The sequence below is a fragment of the Dunckerocampus dactyliophorus genome, chromosome 19 (genome assembly GCF_027744805.1).
Source record: "Dunckerocampus dactyliophorus isolate RoL2022-P2 chromosome 19, RoL_Ddac_1.1, whole genome shotgun sequence".
Taxonomy (NCBI): domain Eukaryota; kingdom Metazoa; phylum Chordata; class Actinopteri; order Syngnathiformes; family Syngnathidae; genus Dunckerocampus; species Dunckerocampus dactyliophorus.
In genome coordinates this window covers 16,961,174-16,986,329 of record NC_072837.1, presented here as the reverse complement: position 1 = coordinate 16,986,329, position 25,156 = coordinate 16,961,174, and the positions used below count along the sequence as shown (strand labels likewise).

Genomic DNA, 25,156 nt, shown 5'->3' with positions numbered 1-25,156 from the left:
GCTCCTTTTTTCTCCTGCCTGTGATGTTAACGGCCTGTCACATCTTCCCCCGAGCTCACTTGTACACAAACATTTTGCGTGCTAGTTGTCCCAAATGCTCCACCATGAGTGGTAAAAAACCCATCGAGCGCACGCAGCCAGCTGTAACGCCAGGGCCATGTCGCTTGAAAAGTGCAAAAGGTTTGCCAGAATAAAAATTAAAAAAAAACCTTGGTTATTTATTGTAATCGAAGTACTCCAATTACTTGAGGAATCGTTGCAATTCTACTCTTTGTACAGACCTCCAATCCTCAGATTTATGACCATCATCGTGGAGATCAGGGGTGTCCAAACTGCGGCCCGGGGGCCATTTATGGCCCGCAGCTGTTTTTTTAATGGCCCTGGGCCGATTCCAAAGAATACAATTGAACAAGAAAACTAAAAAAAAAAAAAAAAAAACAGCAAAAATGAAAGAGCAGTAATTATTATAATTATATAATTAAGACATTCAAGTTCTAATATTAAGAGAAAAAATGGTATAGAGTTGAAAAATGAAAAGGGTAAAAAATGGTAATGTGAGAAACAAACAAAGCAAAGAAAAAGTTGACATTTTGAAAAAATTAAGTGTGGAAAAAGTCCGAATATTACAGTAATAAAGTCAAAACATGAGAATAAAGTCATAAAACTACGCAAAAAAAAGTACAAGAAGAAAAGTTTAGATATTTGGAAGAAAAAGGGTAATGAAAGCGGAACAAATTCATACCTGTGATGCGCTTCGTCGGTGACAACACAAAGCGGAGACGCAAGCGGTTTAGGTGAAATGAAAAGACGTGGTGTAGCTACATGGGCTGCTTTAAAAAATGGAAACGTGGCCCCGGCAGTCTTTGATGTTTCAGTATGTGGCCCTTGGTGGAAAACGTTTGGACACCCCTGATGTAGATGATCGTGCAGCTGCTTGTGATCATAAATGACGAAGCGTGTGAAGTAGGAGTACAAGTAGTTTCCTTCACCACAGTCGAAGCTATGGGATACGTTATGTTAACTGCGCCTGACGACCCTCAGGTTTATTACGATCATCAGGTGGATTATTCTGTCGATGTTTGTCATCATGCAGGACAAACCTTGTGAATGAGGAGTAGCGACATTAATCACAGCTCAAGTTAAGAGTCACAGCAACGAGGAGCGCTCTTCCGCTACTGCTAAGGACTCCAACGAGCAGGACAGACAAATTCCATGTGTGCTGGTGGGCCTTGAATACTGTGCATACTTGATGAAACCACCAACGGCAAACATCCCACTGAATGTGAAAGACATGGAATCGAGGCTTTCAAGCTAGGCTGTTAGGATTCAACAAGTATTATTTCACGTGTGCTGAAAGAAATGAAAGAATAATCCTGACAGCATTCCATTCCACATTTACAAATCACTTCTTTGTTAGTGAGTTGCTGAGGTTACCCCGTTTACATCTGACTTGTGTTCCTGTTCCCCACAAACGTGACATTGGTCTCTCAGGTCATCTATATATATATATATATATATATATATATAGGAGCATGTGTTATATTGCCATATTTACAGAAAATGAGAGTATTTACTGAAACTGTAACACTTTTACGGGAATTGACAAAATATTTCCTGCCAGCTTCCAGGAGAAGAGTCCCCATACGAAGTCTGTGTCTGTCGGTGACATCTTTCATGCACGGCTAGCACTGGACTAAGAGCGCTTATCCTTACTCTTCTTTTACTCTAACTATGATAACTAGCATACTCATCCAACAGTTGTTTATTTGTCTTCCGTTGTAGAGTATTGAGGTGTATTACCTTTTTTTGTGTAACTTCATCTACTGCATACTTACCTTTTATTGTTTTATAAATTGAACATTTTACGCAACAAATCTTCCAAAAAGCTCAGAGTAGAGCCGCTGCTAGGGCATCTAGTCCGGGTGTCTCCCGGACGCCCCCCTGGTGAGGGGTTCCGGGCATGCCTAGGACACGCTGGAAGGATTACGTCTCACAGCTGGCCTGGAACACCTTGGGGGTGGCCGCGGGACCGGGAAGTTCCCTACTGAGACCTACCACGACCTGGACCGGGATAAGCGGAGGAAAATGGAATGGTATGCTGGAGCCTATCCCAGCTGACTTCAGGCGACAGGCTGGGTACACCCTGAACTGGTCGCCAGCCAATCACAGGGCACATATAGACAAACAACCATTCACACTCACATTCATACCTATGGACACTTTAGAGTCTCCAATGAAGCTAACATGTTTTTGGAATGTGGGAGGAAACCGGAGTACCCGCACGGGGAGAACATGAAACTCCACACACAAATGCCCAACAGAGATTCGATTTTGTGCTGATATAAAATAATGCAGCTTTTGCCCGGAAATGGAGAGAATGACGAAGAGGTGGTCGATCAACAATCACGTAATGGAAACGAACAACCACAGTCGTATGTCTGCGGACGGTCCCAAAGTGCAAATTTCAAGCAGGAATGAACGGATGAAAGGAACGCACATTTCACATAAAAACACATCACCAGCTGTCATGTGCGTTTCGTCTCACCCTAACCTGAAAAGGCAACCGCAGGGGTGCATTGTGTCGTATGCGCCGATCCCGGCACCGCACGCGCGGGGAACCAGGATAAAAGGTGTGAAGGCTGCTTACTTATTATCTATTCAGCAGTGCTGCTGAGACATTTTCTCCAAGCCTGCCCACAGCAACTACTGTTTTTCCAGCCTGGATTATTGGGTCATGCCCTGTCGTGTTGGCAACCTCAAACAAGCATCCGTGTTTGAAAACTGAAGTGAGGAGCGGTTAACGCCAGAGGAGTCAGTCAATTACGCCGATTGCTGTAAGCACTGAGTTTGATGAGGCGCGTGAGGCGAGCAATTTCAATGCTATTTTCCAAACAGGTCTGCGGATTTCACTAATCATTATTTCAGCATCTTTTTGCGAGAGTTCTTGTGTAAAATGTTCAATTGATAAACCAATAAAAAGGTAAGTATACAGCATCTTAGCTAGTACACTTTAATGCAGGGGTGTCAAACTCGTTTTCACCGTGGGCCACATCGCTATTATGCTCATCCTCAGAGGGACTCTTTTTAGGATTTTATTTGAGAAATTCGTTAATAATTATTACATTAATAACTAATTAAAAAAATGGTCATTTTAAATTGGATTTGACAACAAAAAAATATAAGGTTTTCTGTCAATATTGACAAATACATTTAGCAAGAAAGATTGTCTTTTTGATTTAAAAATATATATTTTTATGTTGTTTGTGTTAGTAATATTAATTTTGTTTTGACTTTAATATATTATTTTATTATTTATTGTGAATGTAACGGTAAATGTTTATTAAATTATTGTAAAAATAGGTTTTAAATATGACATTTTTTATATTATTGTAAAAATATGTTTTATATTAACATTTTTACTTATTTAAATATATTTATGTTAAGTCAAAATAATGAAATTACAGCATACATATACAAATACAATAATATAAATCTAATTTTACAATAGTGTAAAAGACAAAATTTATATTAATAACAAAATTACAATATATACATATACATATATACACATATATATATATATACACACATACACACACATATACAGTATATGTGTATGTATATATATATATATATACACATACATACATATATACAGTCAAACCTGTCTTAGCGGCCACCTTTATAGAACGGCCACCTGCCTATAGCAGCCACTGAAAAATCCCCCCCAGCAAATTTACATGTTATAGACCCTGTGTATAGCAGTTACCTGTCCAACGTGGCCAGCAGCCACCCATTTTGTCTCCCTTGGTCAATATCTGACTGCATATAGCGGCCAAATTACCAACTCAAGTAGAAGCTTCATGCACGAAAAAGTTTTGTTTTTCAATCAATGAAGCCGTCGTGTGTAGACTTTAATTACTGAGTCCTAGCTCAATCACAATCATTCACAAGATCCACACAAACTGTCAGTTGTTCCACATAAAAAAGCCGTCTTCTTTTGAGCTTGCTATTTCCTGGTCAAACATGTAACTTTAAGAGCATTTGCACCAAAACATTACCGCAAAGTAGACTGGGAACAGGACGTGCTCCCAGCGACGCTACAATAAAAAAAACAAACATATGCTAGCATGCATGCGGCAGCGGGAGCAAAACTGAGTTTGGTTGTACTTAACTGAAGTATTTTATCAGTTATCAGTTATTATTAAGCCTCTAGCTTCCTTTTAGTAAGTAAAAACCTTGGCTATGATTGCACTACATTGTCATGTAGACCTACAAAGTACACTTGGAAGAACAAGAGGTGAATAAATGTATTGCAACTGATGTGAAGCTGATGAGGGGTAGGATTAAATAAGCTTTGCTTCTTCCTACTCCTTTTTGGACATGCAAAATTGTGAATTGTACTATGTGATGTGCTACTGTTTGACTCATGCATGTTCAGGATTAAAACCATGAACCATGATAATAACAAGCCTAGTAGTGCTGTACAACTTTTATCAGCAGTCCGCAGTGCCCTCTACTGGTCAACATTATTATTATTATTATTATTTTTTCCCCTTTTTTCCTCTACTGGTCAACATTCAAACTGGACGCCAACCTGTCTATAGAGGCCACCTGTCTATAGCGGCCACTTTTGCAGACTCCCTCCAGTGGCCGCTATAGACAAGTTTGACTATATATACAAATATATATATACAAATATTTTTAAAATAATGTTAAAATAAGTGTCCTTTTGACATGCATTATTTCAAGGCTTTCGCGGGCCACATAAAATGATATGGCGGGTCAAATCCGGCCCCTGGGCCTTGAGTTTGACACCTGTGCTTTAATACGATAGAGCTGAAGATAAATGAACACAACGAGCATACTGGTCCGACAGTAATCACAGTACAAATAAATAAGAGTAACAATAAGCACTCTTAGCTTCCACGCTGGTTAGCTTTGATGAAGCGGCTGACGTTCAAGTGGAATCACACCAGCTAGTTCCCATGAGCCAGTTGGCAGCACCTGCATGTGGGGAAAGCGTAGCTCAAACAGAGAAGGAAAGGAAATGAGATTGGGGGGTGTGGTGGTGGTGGCGTGGGGGTGGGGGGTGGTAGCATGGAGGGCTTTCCTGTTTGGCAAAGACTGAAGCGACGCCCTGAAAAAAGCAAATAAAGGAGAAGGGGTTGCTAGCATGAAATGTTTGGATCATGTTTTCCAGTATTTCTGCTGCGGCCTGGGCAGGTTCTGGATCACGTCTCTGTGGGAGGCCCGCTGGCTAGGAGGGAAGAAGGCGGGAAGGAAGGAGAGAGAGAGAGAGAGAGAGAGAGAGAGAGAGAGAGAGAAGTGTGGGTGGTTTTTTTCTTCTTCTTCTTTCCTTCCTTCAGGAGTCGGGAGGCTGAAAATGGGAGCAGTCACCACCTCGCTTGCACTCCTGTGTTTATGCTCGCTGGGCTCGTGTGTTCCTGCCGGGACGCCGCCACCAACCCAGGTCAGGACTTTAGGAGTTCTCTCCAAGTAAACGCTTTGCCATCATAGGTTGCAGTCACCGTGCTAAACTTACAATACGGTGGGGGCGGGGGTGAAAATGTTGCTGAAAAATGCAAATGAAGGCGCTGAAGGAGAACATTTGTTGGCTCGTCATTGCTGAGTAATATTGACAAGTCCAACGCCTGTCATAGCAGTGGAGGCCCTGCGAAGGGTCAGTATGTTGGCTTCAGGAGCAGCAATGTGCTAAATATGAATAAATATACCGTCATCCCTCACTCTAGCACGCTTTTTCAAATATTAATCAGTAATTGCTGCTCTTCCTGCCTGTTTGGAGGCGAGAGACGAGGAAAACAGACACGCATGCACATGGCAACATATTGAAAACGAGCCACTTCATTTTTATTTATTGTGTGACGGATTCATTTATTTATTCTTGTGCCAGGCCAGGTGTCCACAAGACGGTTTGTCCATTTTCCTCCGCTTACCCTGGTCCGGGCCGCGGGGGCAGCAGTCTCAGTAGGGAAGTCCAGACTTAACGGTCCCCACCTCTTCCACTAAGGCATTCATTCCCAGCCCAGCTGTGAGACGTAATCCCTCCAGCGTGTCCTAGGTCTGCCCCGGGGCCTTCTCTCGGCTGGGCATGCCCGGAACACCTTGGGAGGCGTCCGGGAGGCATCCGGACTAGATGCCTGTGCCAAGGAGCAGTGGCTCTATTCTGAGTCCCTCCCGGATGACGGAGCTCCTCACCCTATCCCTTAGGGTGAGTCCAGCCACCCTACGGAGGGAACTCTTTTTAGCCGCTTGTGACCACAATCTCGTCCTTTCGGTCACGACCCAAAACTCATGACCATAGGTGAGGGTGGGAACATAGATCGATCCGTAAATTGAGAGCTCGCCTTCCGGCTCAGCTCTCTCTCCACCACGACGGTCCGGTACAGCGACCGCATTACTGCCGACACTGCCCCGATCCATCTGTCGACCTCCCGCTCACTCATGAACAAGACCCTGAGATACTTGAACTCCTCCACCTGGGGCAAGACCTCATTCCCAACCCGGAGGGAGCAATCCACCCTTTTCCGACTGAGAACCATGGCCTCGGATTTGGAGGTGGCGAGTCTCATCCCTGAAGCTTCACACACAGCTGCAAACCGCCCCAGTAAACACTGAAGGTCACAGCCCGATGAGGCCATCAGGACCACTTCGTCTGCGAATGGCAGAGACGAGATCCTAAGGCCACCGAACCGGACTTCTTCGATGCGTTGGCTGCGCCTAGAAATTCCGTCCATGAAAAATTATGAGCAGAATCGGTGACAAAGGGCAGCCTTGACGGTGCAAACCAGGCTGCTGCTCCGCTTGTACAAGGACCGAATGGCACATAGTAATGCGCCACCAATCCCGTACACCCGGGACAATACCAGGGACACGGTCCAATGCCTTTTCTGAGTCTCCAAACACATGCAGACCGGTTGGGCAAACCCTGGAGGGTACCGCTCTTTCTGAACGAGAAATCTTGTCACGTTTTAATCTCGTGAGATCTTGTGACCCCCCTAATAATAGGGAAGCACCGATCAGGGTTCTATCCTGCCGATCACATGGTTTAATTATATATTTTTCCATTTATTCATGATAAGTGCTATTGTCTATATATGATATGATATAAAAGAAAGGATGCATAAAAAAACTTAATTTAGACAAAAACATAATGTACTTACATTCTGAAGAGAACACACGTCAGTGGTGAAACTTCCAGAGGATGAGACGCCTTCTTAAGGAGACTTTGGATGAGAGTACATCGGTGGAGCCCCAGCAGGACTTCCAGGCGCGTGAGAGAGCACTCAGTGTCATCCTCCGCTGTGAAAGGCTGCTCATCTCGTCCGATGAATTCAATTATTTTTCGGGTTATTAGCTTAGCCTTCTCACACACACACGGGCGAGTGTCCACATGGTTGCGCTAGCTGCCGTTTCACTGATGATCACGCCGTGAGCCTCCAAGTCACCGTACTCTGTCAAGTGTTTGTTCCTTAATTGCCGTATTAAATGACAGCTTTTGAACGTGCTGCCCCTGCAAGGTAGTTTTGGTGGCGTGTGTTGGTAGTTACGTTCCACACGGCAGACATGATGTCTTTGTTGTGAAGGAAAGTGGGAGGAGCATGATGCCCAAGACGTTGTTAGGTCACGACACTACACTGCACGCATGGATCGCTGCGGTCTTCAATAGTGCTATCCACAGGTGATCGGCTTTTGTGATCGCCGTTGAAAGGCATTTATCGGCACATGCCGATCACGTGATTTTTCTCAGAAATCGGCTGATACTGATCGGTGGCCGATCAATCGGAGCATCCCGAATAACAAACATGATAATAAGACGAGCTACTGTTGCAGCCATAGCCCACAACAAGCTAAAAGTCAACTCTGAACCCTCGAGAACCACCCTTCCTGTCCGCCACCCATTCTGCTCCCCTACAGGGTAAACTGTATTATTTTGTCTTTTGATACGTTACATTGGGTGATACGAGTGTAAAGGAGACTTTATGGGTGTCATTTCATGTTTAGGGGGATCTAATAATGTTAAAAAAACGTACTTTTAAGATTGTAAAAGGGTTTTCTATGCCATAAATACAAAAACTTCCACGTGGGGTCTGGAACCAATGAACCACCGTCAACGATGGATTAGTGTACATGATATCTACATCATTTACATTTCCCACTGGCCCCAGTCCCAAAACAAAGCTGCTCCGACCTCGGACGTTGACGTGTTCTGGTTAAGGATTTGAGTTTGTTTGCCACAGGTGACCTACAGTACACTATACCTCTCCAACATGGCTGCCACACACTGACACCGACAAACTAGACGGCTAGCTCACGTTAACTGGCTGAATGTCCTTCAAGTGTTCTTCAACTGCCTGTCAAACACCGTTTCTGTCAGGCGTCTCAGCCGGACGTGAAAAAGGCGCGAGGCGATGTTCCCGACATCCTTCCCGTGAACGAGCCGGAGCCCACCCACCTGACGTCAGACTTTGAGAACTCCTACAACTACGTTTGTACGTCCTCACGTCCTCTCAGACACACTATTAGCATCACATGCTACTTGGGCGTCTCTTCTGTCCCGCAGTGTCCAGGCTGGCCGGGATGGACCAGGCCATCCACAAACTCAACGTGGGGCACTACACCCTGGATGTCAAAGTGGGACAGCTGATGGAGCATCTGTCCAGGATGGACGGTAAGGAACCTCCAAACAAGGTTCCTGCGCTGGAGGGTTGGCTTTAGTGTACAACTATTTTGCCATTCTTCCTTTCCAACATGGCAGCAAAGGTGGTGGAGCTGGAGGACAAAATCCGGGACGTCTACCAGCACAGCAAAGACAACCGCAAGCAGATGGGAAGACTGGAAGGTAGCTTGTTTATTCTCACTGCTGCTTCCGCCCCAATCTTCTCTCAGGGTTCTTTGGAGCCACAACAACAGAATTTTCAAAAATTGAGGGAAATCTTGGTCTTCCAACAGATCTGCAACATTGACACAACGCATCCAAAGTCAGGCCTTCAAAATAAAAGCGGGACACAAGTACAATAATGGGTTGCACCAAGTTAGGCAGTCGGCCATTTATGCCAACTGGTGTGCTTCTTTTATTTTGAAGGTCTGACTTTACCGGCTATGGCATGCATTAGGTTACCTGAGTGTTCATGAAAGTTCAAATATGGGGTTGGCAGGTGTGCCCCCCAGCACTGGGACCATACAATCCAACCAGGATGCCTCACTTGTGACGCTTTTGTTATCTGCCAATCAGGTTGCCAGAAGGGTCTGAGGGTGGGCTACAAGTGTTACCTGGTCTACAACAGCTACGAGGACTACGCCGGTGCGTCCAGGAAGTGCCAGGAGCGCGGGGGGCGCATGGCGATGCCCCGCGACCGGCGCGAGCAAGAAGCGCTGGCCGACTACGTCAAGTCCTTCTTCCATCCGGGCAACTGGCCCGTGTGGCTGGGCGTCAACGACCTGAGCGCCGAGGGCCAGTACATCTACGACGACGGCACGCGGGTCTCCTACTTCCAGTGGCGCAAGCACTTCCTGTCCAGCCAGCCCGACGGCGGAAAGCGCGAGAACTGCGTGGCCATGTCGTCGGACGACGGAGACTGGTGGGACCACTACTGCGATCGCGCCATGAACTATCTGTGCGAGTTTGACGACAGGGTGGCGCTCTAGGTTTGGACTTTGACACGGACAGACGTCGACCCCCACTTAGTATGATGGAGTTCACAGGCTTTCCATGAGTAAACACGTCCGTAACCATGGCAACAACAAAGCCAAGATGGCAGCACACATTTCAACATTTATCGCAATGCTAGCATCCCAACACCAAGTTTCAAACAGTAGGCCCGCTGCACATCACACACGCTCCCATACAACATAGAATGGAGGGAAACCAGCAGCGCCTGTAGTTAGTAAGGAGACATTTTATCCAAGAGGAGACTGAGGGCAGCAATGGGGAAGGAGTAGAATACTGCAGCAACAAGGTAAGCTAACGATAGCTTTCTCGCCGTGCGGCTTACATTTATTACGATCTGCTCCCAGCACTGCTTTATGTGGCCCATGTAGTATCAGCTCAGCACCCCCCCAGCTAGGGACCAGGGACTAGAAATAGTACCTGCTTTTGCCAGTGGAAAAGCGTCAGTAGCTGAGTAGTTCCCATCAGTGTTGGGCAAATTACTTCCAAGACGTCATTCTTGTTACTTTCCCAAAAATCAGTAGCGGAATGAGTCCTTCATAAATGTAATCATTAGGGTTGTGAAGGATGAACCCATGTGACCGGTATCAGCGTCCTGGATGGATAAGAATCAGCCATAAATCCTTAAATGAATGGATGTAAATAGTATTAGCAAGATGTTCAACACATCAGCAAAACATACGTATATTATAGCCATGTAGTTGATCTTATTTATTGTGTATTGTGTCAAAGTAAGACAGGAACAACATCTAATTAAAAGTAGTAAATGAATACAGAGCCACCATCCACCAGTACCAGCCTGGACTTTCTTTTTCAATGACTTTACACTCATTAGCACATTAGCTAATGTGCTAATGTGCACGTTAGCACTCAGTAAGGTCATCAAATCTTACCTTTTCGCATTCCCACATAGTATCAACATCCATCCATTTTCTATACCGCTTCTTCCTCATTAGGGTTGCGGGGGCATGCTGGAGCCTATCCCAGCTGACTTCAGGCGACAGGCGGGGTACACCCTGGACTGGTCGCCAGCCAATCGCAGTAGGATCAACATTTGGGAGCAAATATGAGGTGAAAGGAAAAAGGGTGAAATCCAGTATAGTAGTCTATCTGTGCAGCGCGGGACAAAGTTAGATGCTGTGTTCATGGGTCGCCGCTCTCAACAAACAACATAAAAATGCAAAAACTGTGGGATTTCAAACGGTATATTATTTTCTAAATAAAATAATGGCCCATATTTCCAAAATTGCTATCCCTTTACATAAAATCCGATGTAGCTATTTACTAATTATTTTAATTTTAAGTGTTTTCTTTGAATCGTTGTGCCTGAAGGTTTCCCGCGGCCTGGTGGTTGGGGACCCCTGCCTTACAGCATGCTTGGGGATGTGATGTGTTCTTTTACACATTTGAAAATACTGTAAGAATGACACTTTTACACAACTGGCATTAATTGCCGTCTACATCCATTAATGTAACAATTGAATCAAACTGTATCGTTTGTACACTGTATCGAATCATTCTGTTTTTAAAATATATGCATTGCCTACCACAAAGAGATTTACATCCCTCGTGATTAGTTAGCACAGGAAGTATTTATTGTGTATACAGTATGTGTACTGTATGTGGAGTGTTTGGTGAGATGACGGCTGAGGGCTGAGCTTGTGACTTGCAGTTCTTTGCCAATACGCTAGGGCGGCAGTGTTTTCCTGAGTGTGAGCAACCACAAGTCTGGTTGACTACGTAGTTTAAGTAGCTTCCTGTGTAGTAGTAGTAGTAGTAGTAGTAGTAGTAGTAGTAGTAGTAGTAGTAGTAGTAGTGAACAATGGCGACTGAAGACACATCCAGATGCTTGATATCAGTGCATGATGATAAACGCAGCACATGTCACTGTTATTAAATAGTACTTAATAACTGGAAACAATAACGCCGTTAGTTATTATTTTTAACACTGTTATTCCCAACACTGCTCATCATGCAGTAAAAAAAAAAAAAAAAAAAGTAATGCACGTTTAGGACACTTTTTTATGCACCACAGAATGTTTTAATAGTTTTTTTGAATAAATGATTTTAAAGCCTGTTTTCTAGCAATGTCATATTAGTATTTCTCTGATTATGTTAACCTGCAATGTTGTACTTCCACACACTTTTTCTTGCTAAAAGGTGGCTTTTGGGTGTCTGAGGGCTGAGATGATATTTACAAATATTTCAGCAAGGTCGGTTGCAGGGCGTGACTCTCGTGTTGGACGGCTGACTCAGCTCTGCCCATGATGTAACAATTGCACAATAAAAGATGAAAGTATGCATCCTTGGCATGAGTCATTATTAAATATCGTCATGCCCAGACAAATTGTACTATCATTGACTTCAAATATCATTTGACTTCAAAACAGTTGATTATCCAAATCGTATTTCATTTGCAAATCAAGTCTTACAATCTGTATTACCCGTCATGACCACACGGGGTCGCCAAACTTCAACTCCTCAGGTTTTTTTCCACTTTCAAATCAATGATTGGACATAAAAACAGATCGATCAAAGCACTGACCTAACAACAAGGAGTCGACATCTTCGCCTCACTCTTCGGCATCGGTCGCGCCTCATCACGTTGGCGTGAGGGCAAGGCGTGACGTCATCAAGGTGGGTCAAAGCGCCGCTCACCTCGTGTTGAAAGTGGTCTGACCTGATCTGGCAGGCCTGCATGTGAGCTTTCTTAGCTGGCGGAGTCGCACGCCTGCAGGATGCGGCTGATGGAGGGTCTGTCCATCGGGGTTTTGCACTGGTGGAACAGGAGGATCTGGTTGGTGTCGCTCAGTAGGAAGTCTCCTCCCATCTGGAACAACACAAACCAGGAACACATTATCACAATATATTACTTTTTTAAAAATCCAAATAAATATTGTGGTAATTAGTGCAAAAAAACCCCCAGCTTTTAAAAACATTTTTTTTTAACCATTAAATCCCTCTAGACTTGAAATAACACCCCTATAGCCACCTTTACACTCCTATTACCCAATATAGTAGACATAATAAGACATAAATAAGACATATAAGACATAGAAAAGGTGTTTACCACCTTCTAAATACACTTTTTACCATTATTAGAGCCCTCTAGACAGGAAATAACACCCCTAATGTAACCTTTACACTCCTATTACCTAATATAGTAGACATAAGACATATATGACATAGAAAAGGTGTTTACCACCTTCTAAATACACTTTTTTTTTTTTTTTACCATTATTAGAGCCCTCTAGACGTGAAATAACACCCCTATTGTAACCTTTATACTCCTATTACCTAATATAGTAGACATAAGACATATATGACATAGAAAAGGTGTTTACCACTTTCTAAATACACTTTTTACCATTATTAGATCCCTCTAGACAGGCAATAACACTCGTATTGTCACCTTTACACTCCTAATACCTAATATAGTAGACATAAGACATATATAAGACATATACACGACATAGAAAAGGTGTTTACCACCTTCTAAATACACTTTTTAACATTATAAGATCCCTCTAGACATGAAATAACACCACTATAGTCACCTTAACACTATTACACAATATCATAGATATTATAAGACATATAAGACATAGAAAACATGTTTGCCACCCTCTAAATACACTTTTAAACATTATTAGATCCCTCTAGACATGCATTAATTAGCAGTCTCTTTTTAGCCGTTTTTATATCTTTAGAACACACAGAAAAGAGAAAGACGTGTGTCCAACATCCAAAATAAGTGCTCTTTTCTTTTAAGAAATAACTTCCAAGGTGAAAAGTAAATACTTTCCGTCATTTCATGTTAAGCCAGACAATAAAATGGAACGTGTGCAGAACAGCTAGCTTCCCCAGGGAGACAAAACGTGTGATCAGTTGTGTTGATGAGTAGGAGTACGAGTGGGGGCTGGGGTACACAACACAAAAAAAGTTAGGAAACGCTGCCTCAAACTGTATTTGTATTTAACTTCATTTAATCCTTGAAAATGCTTCATTTAGGCCAAGAATACATCAGATTTGCTTAATAAGCTTATTTTGGGCTAATAACAGGCTGTAGTCAACTAAAACCGTCGTCATTCATTCATTCATTTTTGAAAAACCGTGATAGAGTGATGGTGCGATGTTTGAACCGCGCAGTGGCGAGGGATGACTGTACCGAAAATGATCAGGTTGTGTTAAGTTGCAACAACTTCTCGTAACTTTTTCACAATGTTAGCAGGATTACGTAGCACATAAACGTGTCGCCACGTCAGCGTGTTCACAGATGTAAAGCTCCTTGGGTTTTGACCTGGTAGAGGTCTTCCAGGAGGTGCAGGGGGAATTCAGGGAAATCTCTGTCCACAACTGGATACTGGGAATACTGGAGCAGGGTGCCAAAGCTCAAGACCTTGGCGTAGGACGAGACGAGCCCAAAACTCCTGTAGATCTGCAGCAGAGAAGACGTGCATCAGAATATCTGACATGAATGAACTCTTCAAAATGTCCAAATACTTTTCTTTGGGAGTCCAGCACCATGTCCAAAGTGCATCCCGTCTGCTGCAGCCACAGCTGAGCCCCCTCCTGGGAGCCGAAACACACCACCAAGACCTTCACGGACCGAGCCTCCAAGGCAGCCTGCCCACAAGATAAAAAGTACGTTCAAGGAAAAGTGCTTTTTATTTTATTTTGTCCATCATCCACAACCCTTATGTGAGACATGACCACACGTCTTTCTCTAATCTGTGTGTTCTAAAGATATAAAAACAGGTCAAAAGAGGCAGCTAATTAATCCACGTAATGGAACACACCTATCCCGCCTAGAAAGGCTGCTATTAAAACACCTCCAAAAAGCTCCAACAAGGTTTTATGGTTTTCTATCCCTGCTGTGAGCATGTAGTAACAGGTACATTCATGATAACATGGAGTACTTACACTATTTTGGGAACTTCCTTCCTGGGTGCATTGATTTCAACATAGAAAGGAACGCTACACCTGGCGATAACTTAACAAACTCAAAAACAAAAACACAGCAGCGGCGGCAGCTCCAATTTGTAGCGTCACCTTTCGCTGAGGCATTATGAGCATCTGTGTGGTGAAGCTTGTTGCTAGCCGGCTAGTAGCTAGCCTGTGTGGTGGGGCGAGGTGTCACTACGCCAGTAACGTAGTTCTTGGGCGTAACAATGTTAATAACAATAATAATAATAATAATAATAATAACAATGTTGCTCTAGCTTGGTTACTATGCAGTGGGGCGTTGTTGGTGCTTTTTAGAGTTTTTTTCAGAAGGCTTTACAGGCAGAATAGGTGTGTCCCATTACGTGCATTCTTAGCTGCCTCTTTATCATCTGTTTTTATATCTTTAGAACAAACAGAAAAGAGAAAGACGTGTGTTCATGTCTCACATAAGGATTGTGGATGATGGGCTAAATTCCCCCCAAAAAGTGCACTTTTCCTTTCATGCTGGGGTGAGCAAACTTTTTGACTCATGGGCTGCATTGAATTGTGCGGGGGGCCAGACTATATATTTGATACACACACATTGTTTTTTACAGCTACCTGTATGATAACAGTGCACCTGGAATCATTTGTCTTATTTTATCTGGAGTGTCATAGCATCTGCTATATGTGCTTGTGTCCCTTTTTCAGGAGCACTGTAAACATTACCGGACCTTCTTTCCTAGGTGCATTGTTTTCATGTAGCCGGTAGGAGCTAACATTACGTCCGTCAACAACAGCAGCATAGGAACAGAGTGTTTGCTATTACTAATCATGGCAGACTTTGGCAGATGTGCGGTGGGGTCTCTGTGTCCACACTAGAGCAGGGGGAGGGGCGGGGTTGAACACGCTGTGGTGCTCTTAGAGGACGATTCGTTCGTGGGAAATTTGCAGGAAGAGATTTGACCTATTTTGACCAAATATGTCTATTGAGATGGCCGTTTGTTTTTGTATTTTATAATATAACATATAACATTACATTAGAATATATTTTTGTAGCTTTTCATTGACGTTTAAATAAATCCATTTAAATAACAAACATTTGATATGTATTTTTTTACACAAGACAATAATTTGGAAATAAATTAATTTGAGACAACCAAAAAACCTGAGGAGCCACTTTCCATCACGAGAGGCTGGCTTGAGGCGTTGTGAGGCTGAGACTAGCGAGGCGTTGTGTTACTCCGCCAGATACATATACTTCTTGGTGTTAGCTGCTACAATAGCTTTTTTTAACGTACAGGTAATGTAGGTGCGTCCCATGACGTCCATTGTTAGCTCCCTCATGCTAACTCGATTTCCCTCTTTAGAACTCACGGAAAAGGGAAATAAATGTGTTCATGTTTCACATTAAAAAAATGCTGTTTTCCTTTAAGACTATGTGAACGTCTCTCCTTTTTTTGACTTCCCAGGCAGCGCCGTGTGCAGGTTAAGTTGTGTGTCACATTCTGTACGTGTGGACTTGTTTGTTTGGCACCGTGGGTGAGGTACTTGTCTGGATCGCTGCGTGTGAAAAGCTACTTAAGCCATCAAAAGGTTGTTGTGTCAGACTACCTGCAAGTCATATTGCAAGCTTGTTCAAGTTTCTATTAACTACTTTAGCAACATCTGGCGGGCCGGATGTGGACCCTGGGCCGCAGTTTGCCCACCCCTGCTTTAAAGCGTTCCACTCCTAAATGGTGGGGGCTAGACTGACCAGGCTGCCCTCCAGCTCGGCCACGTGGTCGCGTCACGGCAGTCATCCAAAGTGTCTGATGAGGACCAGCAGAAGCTTCTGGCCCTGAGAGCGGTACTGGTCCAGCGTCACGCTCCTATTGGAACATGAAACATCAAACGTCCGCATCAGTACCTTTGAAAGAGTAAACTTACTTCCCGCTGCGTCCATCGGTAAGCAAAGCTTCACGGCTGAAGATGTCTACCCCCGCATTTGCGGCGCTCCACGACGGAGGAAGGCCTTCGTCCACAAACTGCAGGAAGGAGTCCCACTCGCTCTGTAAGCAGATGACGGGCGGGGGCTGTGATTACGGCTATGACCACATGGGTTGTGTTGCTGCTGTGTTATTGCTGGGTTTCAAGCACGCGGCCTAGAGGCAGATGAGGGGCAAGCATAAGCTACGACTATTTCGGAGTTGAAAGCGAATAACGACGCATGTGGTCGAAATGATTTGCTCCAGTTGTGTGTGCACATGGTGTGATGCATGACAACATCAGATAGTAGAAAAGCAGACGATGGACAAGCAGTGAAAGCTCACCTCATCATGCAAATAAAGCCTGTAACGCGTCCATTTGAAACTATTCTGGCATCCTCTTGGCCACACTTGGTGATCACAAAACCAGAATAGTGCGCTGCCATCTCTGACTTCCACTCCAACTGGTGAGAGGCACGAACTCGCCGAAATAAATGAAGTTATAAGCGCCGACAGCTGATAGTAAGACAAGCTAACCAGCGACCTGCTGAAGCTCAACGAAAAAAACAATTTGATTTCGGCCCGTACGGAGGAACAAATGGGCCAAAATGAAATGAATAAATAAATCTTTAAATAATGAATTCAATGTGTTATTATATAATTACATCAATAAATAAATACTTAAATAATTAAATGTGTCATGAACTGATGAAATCATAAATCTTTAAATAATTTGTTAAATGTATCATTAATTAATTAAATCAATACATACATCTTTAAAGAATTACTTAAATGTGTCATTAATTAAATCAATAAATACATCATGAAATAATTATTTAAATGTGTCATTCATTAAATCAATAAATAAACCTTTAAATCATTAATTAAATGTGTCATTAAATATTTACATAATTAAATGTATCATTAATAAATTTAATCAATTAATAAATCTTTAAATAATTAAATGTCATTAAATAATTACATAAATACATTTTTAAATTAATTGTGTCATTAATTAATTAAATCAATAAATACATCTTTAAAGAATTAAATGTGTCATTAATTAAATAAATAAATACATCTTTAAATAATTAATTAATGTGTCAATTAATTAAATCAATACATTATTCTTTAGGTAATTGTCATTAAATAATTTAAATACCAGTTCATTTAATGTAAAACCATATATAATTACTTTACTATTTAATTATTAAGATTTATTTATTTATTTATTTAATGATCTACTACTAAATTATTTTTATTTAATTAATTATTTAATGAATTAATTATTTCACGTACTTGTGTGTGCAACTTGATGAATTAATTTTATCTGTCACAACCACCCAAAAAAATGCGTGTTGATGTGTTTGTACACACCAGGATGCGTCAGCTTTGTCAGCTGGAGTGAGCTTAACCAGCTGCAGCTCAACACCAGCAAGACAAAGGAGATGATCATTAACTTCCAGAGGAAAACATCTCACTTTACACCGGTGAACATCCAGGGAGCGGACATAGAGTTGGTAGACAGCTACAAATTCCTGGGTGTTCACCTTAACAACAAGCTGGACTGGTCCGTCAACACCCACGCCCTCTACAAGAAGGGCCAGAGTCGCCTTCACCTGCTGAGGAGACTGAGGTCCTTTGGTGTGTGCAGGACTCTTTTATGGACCTTTTATGACTCTGTGGTGGCCTCAGCCATCTTCTATGCTGTGGGCTGCTGGAGAGGGGGCAGCACGGACAGGGACAGGAGCAGGATCAATAGGCTGATCAGGAGAGCAAGCTCTGTCCTGGACGGTCCTCTGGACTCCGTGGAGGAAGTGGGGGAGAGAAGGATGTTGGCTAAGCTGACATCCATCATGAACAACACCTCTCACCCGCTACATGACACTGTTGTTTCCCTGAGCAGCTCCTTCAGCACCAGACTGTTACACCCACGGTGTAAGAAGGAGAGGTTCCGCAGGTCCTTCATACCGACCGCTGTCAGGCTCTACAACACCTGCACCACCTGAACCATGTTGTAGACACTATGCTTTCTTTACACTGTTCTCTTTACTTGTCTTGCTGCTGTAACAAGTAAATTTCCCCGCTGTGGGATAAATAAAGTACATACAATACAATACAATACAATACAAAGTGTCTTCTTCCACAACATTCTGGCATTAAACAGGAAGTATTAGGGCTACATTGGAAAAAAAATTAAAAAATCACAGGTTTCGAGAAATAAAGTCGGAAATGTACGAGAAAAAAACAAGAAAAAAAGGTGTTTTCTGCCAACTTTGGCTGGTGTTTCAGGTCGCCATTTCGACATGTTTAGTCCAGGAGGGGGCGGGCTGGTGTTTGTAATGGAGGTCCGCCAAGGAAATACTTCCCGACACAAACGTTTACAGTGTTTAACAGTAAATTCCGTCCGTTTTTATTGGCCAGTTCCATGGAAATCATCGGGCCCTACTCATGAGACTTTCTTTTTTTCTCTCCCTAAAAGAGCAGCTAGCGACAAATCCAGCAAAGAGACTTTTGGAGAGTGTGACACGAAAGCACGTATGGCTCTTCTCAACGAGGCTCCTTCCCCTCAAAGAAGCGACACAATAAAGTTTTCATTTGTAGTTCTGAACATTTTTGCTTTTCAGGATTTTTTTTTACTCACTTTTTGCGTGTGCATCAAAGCCAATTAATAATATGTAATAATATGCTGAGAAAACTAAATAAAAGTTGTAATTTTTGGAAAATTAAGTTGGGGAAAAAGTCATAATATCATAGAATAAAGTCAAAATATTATGGGAAGAAAATTTACAAGAAGTTGAAATATTTGGAAAATTAAACAAAATAAACAGCAACAGCAAAAATGGGGGGAAAAAAAGCAAAAAGGGTGAAAGTTGATATTAATAATGGGCTTTTTCACCTATATGACAAAGCTGGGATGCCATATACTGTACATAATGTGTTAGCATATCTACATGTGTTGCTATGCAAAATATCAAAGTTGCATCCTTTCATTTTTCACTCTTTGGACACCCCCGAGTTACAACATTTACGGTATAAAAATGCACGACAATTTGAGCATTTGTCAACAAAACAAGACGAGTGAAATTAAAAACAACGAAGTGAGAGCAGATGCTAGGTCCGGACCAGCAACAAAACCAAAATGGAGCAATGGCACTGAAAAGGCGCGTTTATTTGTACAAACCTCGAGCTGCAGCAGCTCGTCCACCTGCTCCCGTACTTCTGCACGGCTGCAAAAACACAAAAAGCACATTACCAGTCACTGACGGAGCTAGCATGTCACCCAGCACTAAACATTAGCATCCCTTTTGTGATTTCACATGCTGTACCTCACGGTGACCACTAGTTGGCAGTGTTGAGAATAACGTTGAAATATGAGGAAAAATGTTATTTTTCAAAGGCTGTAATACGATGAGAAACAAAACAAAATAAACTTGGAATTATTGGAAAATGAGGTTGGGGAAAAATCTAATTATAATGTTATTGAAATAAAGTCAATATTTTATGGGAAGAAGATACAACAAACAAAACAATGAATAAAGCTGTCATTTTTGGAAAGTTAGGTTGCGGAAAAAGTTGTGATGAAAATAAAGTCAAAATATTATGGCAATAAAGTCATAACTAGAAGAACATTTCTAAGATGAAAGTTGAAACAGTTGGAAAATTTGTAATATGAGAAACAAAACAGAATTTTAAAAAATGAGGTTGGGGAAAAAGTTTGAATATTATGGGACTAAAGTCATAATATTATGAAAATAAACTTTACAGAGATTATTTAGAAGAAGAAAGTTAAAATAGTTTGAACATGATTTTTAAAAATTGTGTTTTATGAGAATAATGTCAAAATATTAAGAGAAAAAAAACATCTAACTAGAAAAAAGTTGGAATTTTACAAGAATAAACTTGTAACATTATGAGGAAAAATAATGTCATTTTAGTGGCATTTAGTTGAAATACTAAAGAAATAAAAATGCTTTTTTAAGTCGTAATATTATGAGAAACAAAACAAAGAAAATATGAGGTTGGGGAACAAGTTTTAATATTATGACTAATAAATAAAACTTACAAAGATTGTATAAGAAGAAAGTTGAAATATTTGGAAAATTAAAAAAACAGCAAAAACGGGCAGAGTGAAGCTGATATTAATTTTTTCACCTACATGACAAAGCTGAAATGCAGTTTTGTTCTTATATACACACAGTGGTGTGAAAAAGTGTTTGCCCCCTTCCTGATTTTTTATTTTTAATATATTTAGTTTGTCACACTTAAATGTTTCAGATCATCAAACAAATGTAAATATTAGTCAATGACAACACAACTGAACACAAAATGCAGTTTTTAAATGACACTTTTTATTATTAAGGGAGAAAAAAATCCAAAGCTACATGTCCCTGTGTGAAAAAGTGATGGCCCCCTAAAGCTAATAACTGGTTGGCCCCCCTTAGCAGCAACAACTGCAATCAAGCGTTTGTGATAACTTGCAATGAGTCTCTTCCAGCGCTGGGGAGGCCCAATCATCTTTGCAGAATTGTTGTAATTTGGCCACATTGAAGGCTTTTCCAGCATGAAGTGCCTTTTTAAGGTCATGCCACAGCATCTCAATAGGATTCAGGTCAGGACTTGGACTAGGCCACTCCAAAGTCTTCATTTTGTTTTTCTTCATCCATTCAGAGGTGGACTTGCTGGTGTGTTTTCTACTGGGACACACGCCTTCCAAAAAGTTCATTTTTTTTCTCAGCAGACCACAGAGTATTTTCCCAAAGGTCTTGGGGATCAACAAGATGTTCTTTAAGATGTGCCTTATTGTTCCTTTTGTTCAGCAGTGGTTTTGGTCTTGGAAGTCTGCCATGCAGGCCGTTTCTGCCCAGAGTCTTTCTTATGGTGGAGTCATGAACGCTGACCTTAACTGAGGCAAGAGAGGCCTGCAGTTCTTTGGATGTTGTTGTGGGGTCCTTTGTGACCTCTTGGATGACTCGTCGCTGTGCTGTTGGGGTCATTTTGGTTGGCCGGCCACTCCCGGGAAGGTTCACCACTGTTCTATGCCTTTGCCATTCGTGGATAATGGCTCTCACTGTGCAGCAATCAGCAGCACGTCCACCTCTGAATGGCTGAAGAAAGGTAAGAAGAAAGGCGTTGCTAAGGGAGGCCCAACCACTTATTAGCTTTAGGGGGCAATCACTTTTTCACACAGGGACATGTAGCTGTAAATTTTTTTTCTCCCTTAATTTTGTGTCGTCATTGACTAATATTTAAACTTGTTTGATGATCTGAAACATTTATGTGTGACAAATATGCAAAAAAAAAAAAAAAAAAAGAAATCAGGAGGGGTGCACTTTTTTCACACCACTGTAACTTCTTTGCATATCCTTTAATTTTCCACTTTGTGGCGCTCGCTGGAAAATGACACCCCTGAGTTGACGGATACCCCAGTGTGCTGCTTCTTCCAGTAAATATTGAAATATCAGAAGGCCAATTGGACGAGTAATCATGCATGCAAGGACTGCTGCGACGTGTCCCTCGTGCTAAGAGCAGGCATTAGCTTGTAGCTACCCAGGGATGCAAAGCTAACTTACTGGTACCACTTCCTCCACAAGGCCTCGGCTTCCGTCTTCTTCTTCACGCCGATGCTGTTCAGCAGGAACACAACACGCCACTAATTAGTGCACACAACTGCTTTTTTCTCATCACTGAAGAGCAAAAGTGTATCTCCCCTCTTATCTCCTCTTTTACCTCTTGTAGAAGTCTGCTCCGGCTGCGATCAGGCCGTATAAAGTCGCGATTTTGTGAGGGACAAACTTTTCCAGCGAGGCTGAATGACAACAAAGAGATGCTTTAGCTCTTCTTGCAAAGTCACTGTGCACACTAGAATGAAAACGAGCATTACATGACACATGACATTTTAATAAATGCAACAAGTATGTTGTTGCTTGTCTAAAACCAGAGATATAGTGACACCCAAATTACATTGCCATTTCAGCAGGTTTCCGCTAGTTTCCCACAGCAACAACAACACTAGACTAAACAAGAAAACCCAAGCGTATACAGTGTTCCCTTGCTCCATCACGGTTCACTTTTCGCGGCCTCGCAGCTTTTTTACACAGCATATGAACGCTGTTACAAGAGGCTGGCCCTTTCAGAAGAACTGCATTGTGGGAAGTTTCGTGTTGTAGTTCTGTGCTTTAGCGCGAGGTGGCTGTGTGTCTCTCTCTTCTGTCTGCACCGCCTGCAGTGCCGCGACGCTCTGAGTGATGTGTCTGTTTTGGGGCTAATAAGGTTTGTGCAATAAGACGACATCTTATGCTTGTTCAGCCTCTGTACTGCAGTTAGGAGATCACTGGACAGGGAAGAAAAGTAACAACGCGCATCGTGTTCTGCGTCCTTATTGGCCAAGGGAGAACAAGCCCATTGTCTTCTGCATCCTTATTGGCTGTAGACCTTTGTCAATCAATCTTCTTCATGCCAAACTGCCGTGTTTCCTCTTGTGTGATCGCTTTCACACATGTGTGAATTGTCAATAAAGTTTCCGTCTCCTTTTATGATTGGTCATCGTTTCAAGAGACAGGCATTTCAGACAAACATTACCTCAAATGACTGAAGTATTTAAAGTATTGATATGAGAATCGATTTTAGAGCATGAAGAGCTTTTATTGGAAGTATCGACATTTCAGTATCGATCCGCATGTCACTGATAGACATCCTTACAAATACCTCATTGAGATGGTTGGCCTGTTTCAGCAATATGCTTGGCAGATCTGCCACTTTAACAAATGCAAGAAAATGGACCGAACGTAATAAAGCCCCTGTCTACAAAGTTTTTGGAGGCTGGCTTCACCGCAGCATTATGCCACAAAGTCAACAAATTCTGTTGGTAAAATGATAACGGCCAGATACAATCAAACGTGTTTTTTCAGCCATACCTGTAAAAGATAATGCCGTGAGATTTTGTTTGGACTGTAAACCGGTTGGTATAATTCCATGCAGAACATTAATGAGGCATCTTCCCCGTTCTCTCTTGCCACATCCAATATGGAGGTGACATCCGCGTAAGATTCAGCGCTCAGTGCGGCGTCTGGGTCACTCGAGAAACTTGCACATGCGCAACAAGTCCACCTACCCGATGCACTAAACCCGTGAGCCCTCATGCCGCCATTGGCGAGAGAGTCTCTGTGAGTTCCCGGGTTCGAGTGCTCGTCTCGGCGTTAGCGAGCGAGCAGCTCAGGCTGGAACAGGACGTGCAAAGGAGAGTTGATTTAAGCCAAGAAGCAGATCGGTTACTTTCCACGGGGTTAATTAATACAAATGCAGTTACAGTAAAAGTTGCACAATCAATGTAATGTTATATGCTTTGCTTTTTTTTAATTTAGCTAGCAGCAGCGGAGTAGGTGAACGAGTTAACAGAGACTAATGCCCGCCAGTCCGGTTCAGTGAAGAACTCACGAGTTTTGAACAACTCGGTCAACACTCAACCAGCACTGTCAGTCACAATTATCGGTAATTGTGGCATTTATTATTTATTTATTTGTGTCCTCCATTACGACGAATGAAGCCAAAAGTGTCCCAACAATATACAGTGAGTTTATTGTACATTTAATGGCGTAAAAACAAAGTTTGTCTTACCTTCAGAGTCCTTCTTGGCCTGCTGCAATAGAACTTTGCCCAGGTTGACGAGCTGCTTCAGGCCGACCAGGAGGGTCTCCACCTCCTGGCACACGTCTTCATCCATGTCCAAAGAAGAACTTCTGGACGCTTTCAAATAAAACACGTCCGAAGTCCAAGATCAAGCTCTTCCGGATTAATCATGTGATCGGAGAGCAGCTGCAAGTCAAACGTCAGGAGTTGGTCCCTCTAGTGGTGAAAGGCAACAATTGCAAGAAGGACTAAGGACTAAGGACTAAGTTGTTGATAAATGTGGAAAAATATTTAGAATGAGCGTTTTCACATTCAATTTGACGAACAAAGATGAGCAGTTTTGAGTTTAAGCAGATTTCTCTTATGGTATACGGAACAGTGGCCAGGGACACACCTGTCAACCCTCCCGTTTTCCACAAGACCGTATTTTGCTCTTCTTTCTCGTTTTAATAGTTTCCTTGTTTGGAACTTTCATGAAAAAAAAATCTCTTGGTTTCTATCGGAAAAGCACAGCATTCGGTCTGCTTAGCCTGGCCTTCAAAATAAAAAGAGGCCACTCAATAAACCATTGTTTTCAAATGAGAAAAAAAAAAAACGAAAAAAAAAAAAAACGAAATTCAAATATCATAAAGACCAAGTCAGGACGAGCAGACACAAATTGACTGAAGTAGGTTAAAGCCATTTGTAAAGCCTTGAGATTCAAGCGAACCACAGTGAGAGCCATTATCCACCAAAGGCGAAAACATGGAAGAGCGGTGAAACTTCTCAGGAGTGGCCGGCCAACCAAAATGACCCCAAGAGCGCAGCGACAACTCATCAAAGAGGTCACAAAAAGACCCCACCACAACATCCAAAGAACTGCAGGCCTCAGTTACTTGCCTCAGTTAAGGTCAGCGTTCATGACTCCACCACAAGAAAGACACTGGGCAGAAACGGCCTGGAT

General features: G+C 42.4%; 2 protein-coding genes across 3 annotated transcripts; one reads left to right on the top strand and one right to left on the bottom strand.

The window, feature by feature from the left end:
* The first annotated feature begins 615 nt into the window (after positions 1-615).
* clec11a (C-type lectin domain containing 11A) lies at positions 616-12,010 on the top strand. 2 transcript variants are annotated; one of them, XM_054761319.1, is made up of 6 exons: positions 616-1,416; positions 5,370-5,473; positions 8,399-8,513; positions 8,585-8,692; positions 8,780-8,863; positions 9,257-12,010. In XM_054761319.1, exons 2-6 carry the CDS (start codon positions 5,387-5,389, stop codon positions 9,667-9,669), a joined length of 807 nt encoding a protein of 268 aa, XP_054617294.1. In that variant the 5' UTR covers positions 616-1,416; positions 5,370-5,386; the 3' UTR covers positions 9,670-12,010. The 2 variants fall into 2 exon arrangements, with proteins under 2 accessions (XP_054617294.1, XP_054617293.1); XM_054761318.1 differs by lacking the exon at positions 616-1,416 and having other exon boundaries at positions 5,132-5,473; positions 9,257-12,009.
* Positions 11,683-24,403, bottom strand: selenol (selenoprotein L). The gene is made up of 9 exons (XM_054761320.1): positions 24,202-24,403; positions 22,315-22,393; positions 22,158-22,211; positions 19,769-19,814; positions 16,547-16,668; positions 16,374-16,488; positions 14,195-14,317; positions 13,992-14,129; positions 11,683-12,521 (listed from the first exon to the last, which is right to left on the bottom strand). Exons 1-9 carry the CDS (start codon positions 24,305-24,307, stop codon positions 12,402-12,404), a joined length of 903 nt encoding a protein of 300 aa, XP_054617295.1. The 5' UTR covers positions 24,308-24,403; the 3' UTR covers positions 11,683-12,401.
* Between the last annotated feature and the right edge of the window lie 753 nt (positions 24,404-25,156).